Here is a 7002-nt window from a genome sequence, read left to right as displayed (position 1 = left end):
CCTACCTTATTTGATGCATTATTTTGGGATGCCTTTGAAGTTTTTTTGTTTTAGGGGGCATTTTTGTCCAATTATGTTTTGAACGTGTTTAAAATAGAGAAAATAATATTTAATAAAAAACTGATTGAATCACATTGTTGCTAGCCTATTGTGAAGCTAAACTCACCTCCGTCACCCTTAGTATAGATAATATCGTTTGTTACAAAAAAAAAAAAACAATCATTTGACAACTAATTTAATCACATTATTAAGGATCTTTTTTATAACCGGTATTACAAGTCTCTTAAGATGTTTTGAACGTGTTTAGAAATAGATAAATTGAATCAAATTATTGTTAACCTATTGTGAGGTACTAATAAAAAAAACCACAAAATAATTTATTATTAAAAAAGTTACTACTAAAATGACAAAAATGCCCCTACATTATTTGAAGCATTATTTTGGATTGCCTTTGAAGTTGTTTGTTTTGGGGGTATTTTTGTCCAATTATTTTTGTTGAAGCTTGGTGACACCAAAACACTATTCACCTTTTCTTCTCTCTTTATATATAATAGATTCTCTGTCATATTAATCTAGTTATAAAAAACTATATAAACATGTCATGACCTCAACTAAAAGCAAAGATATCACTACAAAATGTTGTTTTTAGGGATAAAATAAGTAGTACAATTTGTGCTTATCAATCTTTGTAGAACCGTATTTGCCCATTTTCTCTACTGGAAATGAATTTCTTAATGGTTTTGGATTTGTCTAATTTTTGCAAGGATGATCTATGAATGATGTTCTAAAAGATAAACGGTACGGATAGTTGAAATATATTATAGAATAAGTTCCATAAAAATATGTGTAAAAAAATAGTGTTACGGATCCGATCCCCCCACCGCACGCTCGCGCGCGCGCACACACACATATCTCCCATTATTTATACATTCCACTCCATCAATTTTCTTGAGGACTTTATTTTTAGCTAGTACCAGTGCAGATATCTCAGTAGGTAATTTTAATGTCAAACTAACAAAAGACTAAAAGAGTACGTAGTTGCTATTTCAATTTTTTTTCAAGAAGGAAAAGAAACAAATGGAGGATTTTAAATTTCAGATTTTTTATTAATGGAAAATTAAGGATATTAGATAGTCCTACCTGGTTTTACGACAGAAACCATATCCTAATTAAAATGTAGTTGGCAGTCAAACCCTAATTAACTCAAGTTCATATGTACCTAGTTCATTCTAGAACAAGGATTAGAAAGATTTTAGTCAATTAATTATGTGTATCCGCTTTCAATTTGACAGTAAATACAAAATTCAGTACACCGAGATAAAAAAAAAAAAAGTTCTATTATGCATTAAAGAGTAACATTAAGATCTTTTTTTTATTTATTAAAATTTGGTCAGAGAGTCCAAAAAATCTAGCGAATTAAAACTCCAGTGCATACCATGCTCCAACGCAACATGCATAGCAAATATCTGATTTCATCTTCATGTAAAAAAATAGTTGAAAAAAATTGCCAACATTTTCCCCTTTAAATAGTGATGGATAAACTTGTGCGAGCATGTCTCAGAAGTGGTAGGGAGGGTGTTTGGTACTGCTACTAGCTTAGCTTTGTTTGTAATTGTGGGAAAACCCTGTTTCGTCTCTCTCATCTCTCTCTCCATCTCTCTCTCTCTCTCTCTCTCTCTCTCTCTCCAATTATTTGTTTTTTACTTGTCAAAGAAAAAAAAAAACCACTCCTTTTAAAAAACCAGCTCTTTCTCTCTCTACTTAAACAGTAGAAGAAACCCAACTCAAGATGCGCCTCTCCTTCTCTGTCATCCAACTCTCTGAACCTTGTTCTTCCTCCTCTTCCTGCTCATGAACTCAACGCCCGCAGAATGGCCGAGGTGTCCGGAATGGATTTTGGGCTGATGGGTTTGGAGGGTTTGGTGGGTCCCGACGCCGGAGGAGGAGAGGCAGCGGGAAAAGTTGGTGACGGATCTGGCTCCGCCTCCGCCAAGCAGCAAAGATCTTGGCCGGTGGACGACGACTGGAGGACCTCAAAAATGCCGAAAAACGAAGACTTGAATGCTTCCAGGACAATGCCCTTGCAGTACCAGGGGACACCTCTGCTGAGATCTAATTCTCAGCTGCTTCCTCCTCCAGCTGAGACTCACAGGCAGGAGCAAATGCTGAGCTTTTCTAACAACAAATCAGAAGTCAGTTTTCTCAGCAAAGATGGAGACTTTGCCTACTACCAGAGGAATCCCACTCCCATTCTCTCTCCTTACCCAAGGAATGCAGGCTCACCAGGTATTTATTTATTTAGTTCATTATTTTTTGATTTTTTTGGGGTGGTGTGTTGGTGGTCAATGTTGGACATGGATTTTATGAGATGGGGTTTGGGATGTGAAAGTGAGGGCAGAGATTTCATTTCAGGGACATTTTTGTGCAATTGATAGATGGGTTTTTGCTATAATTGTTGCCCGGTGAGTCTTTTCACAAGGCATTTTGTAGAAATTTTAGTTCTCAGGTCTTTTCATAGAAACAGCTCAAAGATTGATAGAAACCAAATGGGAAAAGAAAATAGGACTAGCAGACGAGACTTGTTTGGCATGATTTTTAATTTAATTTTTTTTATAGTTTTTTTCGCGGTTTAAATGTAAATATAGTAAATCGTACAAATAGTTGATGCAAATGATTTTTTTTGTTTCAGGTTATGGAAGCTTGAATCTGAGCATGCATGGGCCTTTGACTGGGGCTAGAGGACCCTTCACTCCTTCTCAGTGGATTGAGCTGGAGCACCAGGCCTTGATCTACAAGTACATGACTTCAAATGTGCCTGTCCCTTCCAATCTGCTCATACCTCTCAAGAAACCCCTCTACCCTTATGGCTTGTCTGGTCCTTCTAATCCCACCTCAAGTAAGCTCCTTCTATCGCTGCTCAACAATTTCTCGATTCGTCGAAATGCATCTGTATTGAAATTTAATTTTTAAGCTTTAAACTTAAACTACTATTTGTTCAAAGAATGAAATTTCCAATTTTTATGTATGTTGTTCGAAAGTTCTGTCCCGGATAGTGCTTGCAATGAGTATGTAAATGCTAGGTTTGGTTCAGAAATCGTGTTCTTCTTGTTTTCCCTTTTGTCTGATTTGTCTATTTTCCAATGCCTCTATATGTTGTGATTTTGATATTGATATAGTAGCGTGGGGCGCTTACCATCTGGGCTTCTCTGGCAACAACGATCCCGAACCTGGGAGGTGTCGCCGAACGGATGGGAAGAAATGGCGTTGCTCGAGAGATGCTGTTGCAGATCAGAAGTATTGTGAAAGGCATATTAACAGGGGCCGCCATCGTTCAAGAAAGCCTGTGGAAGGCCAGCCTGGCCAGGCCGTCTCTGGGACCAGTAATTCAAAGAGGGTGCCTATGAATTCGTCAATGTCAACATCCGTGATGGCAAGCAATGGCGCATCCAACAGCATCACAACCGCGCCGCAGCAGTTCAAAAGATTGCAGACTGCTGTTGCTGCCAATCCTTCTTCTGCAGATGCCTTTGTCAACAGGTGAAAAATTAGAGCTTCTTATCTGTTTTAGTTCTGATTAGGCCTTCTAGCTTTATTATAAGATTTCGATTTAAAACAACCTTTTTCCTTTACTTTATTTGGAGACCCCATTATTCCATCTTTACTTTGGTGACAGTGACTAGTCCTACTAATTTGGTTACTCGAATTAGGACCTTTATCGTTGAAATTGTAATGTAACTATAATGGCTGTGCATATTTCTTACTGGTGTTTCTGTTTCACTCTTCTACTTTACTTTATGCACTGTGTTGGGCATTTTCTAATCAATTAGATAGTGTGTTTTGCAGGATGCAAGATCCACGAGGACTTTCCGTGATGTCTGCTCCTACCCTTAAGCCGAAATCCAACAATTCGACATCTAAACTTGGAAAACAAGAATTCCTAGTGGAAGAATCCTCCCAATCAGAGTTTGGAATTGTTTCTACTTATTCACTTCTCAACCCTTCACATAGGAACTCTTACATCTCTAAAGATTTTGGTGGTTCTTTCCTAGACTTCAGTGATCAAGAAACTCAAGACCAACATCCGCTTCGCCAGTTCATGGATGATTGGCCTAAGGACCAGTCCAGTCACTCAGTCTCGACTTGGCCTGAAGAAATAAAATCTGACTGGACGCAGCTATCAATGTCGATCCCAATGGCATCCTCTGAGTTCTCATCATCCTCTTCCTCCCCAACGCACGAGAAACTTGCGCTCTCACCGCTGAGGCTATCCCGGGAGTTTGTGCCTGCCCAAATGAATTTGGGAATGAGCAATGACCTTAGCGAATCAAGCCAGAAACAAACTAATTGGATACCTATCCCCTGGGGAAATTCAATGGGGGGTCCTTTAGGAGAGGTCATAACCAACACCACCAGCAGTGGCAAGATCTACAATAACTCAACATCGCCGCTTAACCTCTTAAATGAAGGGTGGGATGGCAACTCTCAGTTGGGATCTTCCCCAACTGGTGTCTTGCAGAAGTCAACTTTCTGTTCGCTTTCAAACAGCAGCTCAGGGAGCAGCCCAAGAGGAGGTGAGATCAAGAAGAGTAGCCTTGATGGGGCAAGCATATATGATGACGTGCTAGGTTCGACCTTCGCAAGCTCCCCAGTTCCATCCCTGTAAAATTGTCAAAGCTACAAACAGAGGAGACAAGACATGAACTTGCAGCAACCATTTGTGATCTTTTCAGTTTCTCTCTTTTTCTTGTTCCTTATCCTCCTTTTAATTGTTTTTTTATTCGTGGGTTACAAACTAGAGACATGGTGATCTGAATATGCATAGGTATTAGCCAGTTTGGCTAGTGTGGATTTGTTGGTATCTATAGTTTCACCCTTTATGAATTCTAAAGTAATTGATGCTTTGTTAATATCTCACCTTATCTTGGTGCTTTCTGGGTTCCAAGAGACCTCGGTAAATATTCTTAACTACTTCAACTACATGCGTGATGATGCAATAGACCAATGATTTGAAACCGGTTAATATTTGCATTATTGGTTGAGGTAGGGGAGGGTATATCTTTTGCAGGATTGTGGAGTAGTACAATTCTAGTGAGGAGGATCTGTCTGTCCAGAGACCGCAAAAACAGTGGGGACAAAGGCAAGTCAATGATGGTTGTGAACCTTCCATCATGATAATATAGAGATACCTTCCAAAACACATTTGTTGATAGATCATTGAAGGGGTACCCTATAAGTATAGGGCCCTCCTTTCTGGTGGCATTGCCCTTTCAGCCTCCTGGTTTGGTTGATTTTGCAGTTGCAGTGAATGATATTCAAATCAGAAAATAGAAAATAAGGTCTAGGAGTTCCCTGGCTCTGAGACAAGAGGCACTCTTGTGGGCTGTCACCCAACATGCAACAACTCTGTTTGGTTACTTGGATGTGGGCCCGGGATTATAGAGTGTGGTGGCGACCTACCACCGCTGAGTCTGACCCTTATTAGCACATGTTTGGCTCTAGCCTAGTCCGACTTGTTATGGAGGCTAGCCTTAAAAGGCCGGATGCGGTCAGGGATTTTCATCCAAATAATGTTGTGATGGGACCGGGGCAAGCAAATAGAGGACCACCCCTTGTCTTGATATTGCTGTGCTTTTAAAAATATTGTTTCTGATGTGCTGTGAGAACTAAACAGTTGTAAAATAAGTTGTTGAATGTTTAGTAAATTTTTTTTTTTTTGTAAATTTGCTTTTAAAAAAAAAAAAAAGTTTTATGAGCATTTGGTAAAATTTTATATAAATTGCTACTGTGAATATGTTAAATGACTAAAAATGATATAGCATTTATATGATATAATAATTAACAAAGACAATAATGTAGGGGCAAAAATTGTAATTTTGTAAAATATGTGAGGGTATACTTGTCATTTGAAAATTTCATTAAATGGGCATTGATTATTATGTTTTGGTAAAAACAAAACACTTTTTTAGAAGCATGGTAAACCATACTTCTGATTTTCTATACCGTCAATGACAACTAGTTTTAAAAAAAACACTTTTTTTTGTTTGTTTTACTAAACACATTTGATGTTCCGGATTTTTTTAAAAAGCTATTTTTTTTTTTAAATCACCACAATCCCAAATCAATCCTATGTTTGGACGAGAAATTTGTGAGTAATTTGTTAGAAATGTACCACGAGATTAGATGAATTGACTTGGGTATGCCTATTCATTAATACAACTTGCTTCTTCCATTCCGATCTTCGAGTGAGAAATTTTGAAAGAACAAATGGATGACAACTTTCTTATTTTGTTCAAGTTGAAGGTTACTTACGAAGAAAAGTTGTCCATTTAAATCTATCCATTTTTGTGAATTGTGAGGATTAGGAAATATATCTTTCTTCATAAGTAACCTTTAACTTGGACAAAATATGAGAATTGTCATCCATTTTTTCTTCAAAATGTCTTGAATTTAGTAATAGTCTTATCGAAATCAATTCTATCTAACAAACCAGTCCCAAAAGATTAGATGAATGAAGTTGAATCCAATACATTATGAGCTATTTGCAAATATAATAACAACAACAAAGTCTTTTCTCATTAAATAGTGTCGGTTGTATAAGCCTATAACAGTTTAGGTGATATCTAATAAAATTCCGTCTCCTCCTTTCTCCATGATTGGGTCAAAATTGAAATTGACCCCTCTTGGTGCTAACATATTTTCCAACATTTCGTTTTGATTATTTTAATCTTCCCCTTTAAAAATTTCAGATCCTTTCACCATTTCACATATGTAAAATGTTAAATTGCACCTTAGTTTGTTTGACTGCTGGACCTGCCAATTGGTATATCAGTAACAACTGCCATGAAATTCCTCTCTGTAATGGCTTGAGTGCAACCAAAATCGGGCGATACTACAAGTTATGCTTCTGTTTTATAGAGCGGGAACTTCTTGCCACTGTTTAAAAATTGTATCAAAGTTTGAGTTTCAATAATCTTTTGTCTCAAAATTTACTGCGTTCCGGTG

The 7002-nt window shown here is 37.6% G+C and overlaps 1 protein-coding gene across 4 annotated transcripts; it reads left to right on the top strand.

The window, feature by feature from the left end:
* Window positions 1–1448: 1448 nt before the first annotated feature.
* LOC114821688 (growth-regulating factor 1) lies at window positions 1449–4914 on the top strand. Of its 4 annotated transcripts, none has more exons than XM_029094787.2 (4): window positions 1449–2286; window positions 2690–2896; window positions 3177–3537; window positions 3832–4914. In XM_029094787.2, exons 1-4 carry the CDS (start codon window positions 1872–1874, stop codon window positions 4661–4663), a joined length of 1815 nt encoding a protein of 604 aa, XP_028950620.2. In that variant the 5' UTR covers window positions 1449–1871; the 3' UTR covers window positions 4664–4914. The 4 variants fall into 4 exon arrangements, with proteins under 4 accessions (XP_028950620.2, XP_028950622.2, XP_070670376.1 ...); XM_029094789.2 differs by having other exon boundaries at window positions 1494–2286; window positions 3844–4914; XM_070814275.1 differs by having other exon boundaries at window positions 1553–2286; window positions 3180–3537; window positions 3844–4914.
* The last annotated feature ends 2088 nt before the right edge of the window (window positions 4915–7002 follow it).

Source organism: Malus domestica, chromosome 15 (assembly GCF_042453785.1).
Source record: "Malus domestica chromosome 15, GDT2T_hap1".
Classification (NCBI taxonomy): Eukaryota; Viridiplantae; Streptophyta; class Magnoliopsida; order Rosales; family Rosaceae; genus Malus; species Malus domestica.
Note: the sequence above shows the minus strand (reverse complement) of the source record. Positions and strands in the feature narration are given on the sequence as shown.

What these genes read in the sequence shown, in the direction of transcription:
- LOC114821688 (XM_029094787.2), top strand. Translation starts at nt 1,872, where the DNA reads ATGGCCGAGGTGTCCGGAATGGATTTTGGGCTGATGGGTTTGGAGGGT. An exon ending in AAGGAATGCAGGCTCACCAG is followed by an intron (nt 2,287 to 2,689) that starts GTATTTATTTAT and finishes TTTTTGTTTCAG; the next exon opens with GTTATGGAAGCTTGAATCTG. An exon ending in GCAGATGCCTTTGTCAACAG is followed by an intron (nt 3,538 to 3,831) that starts GTGAAAAATTAG and finishes TCAATTAGATAG; the next exon opens with TGTGTTTTGCAGGATGCAAG.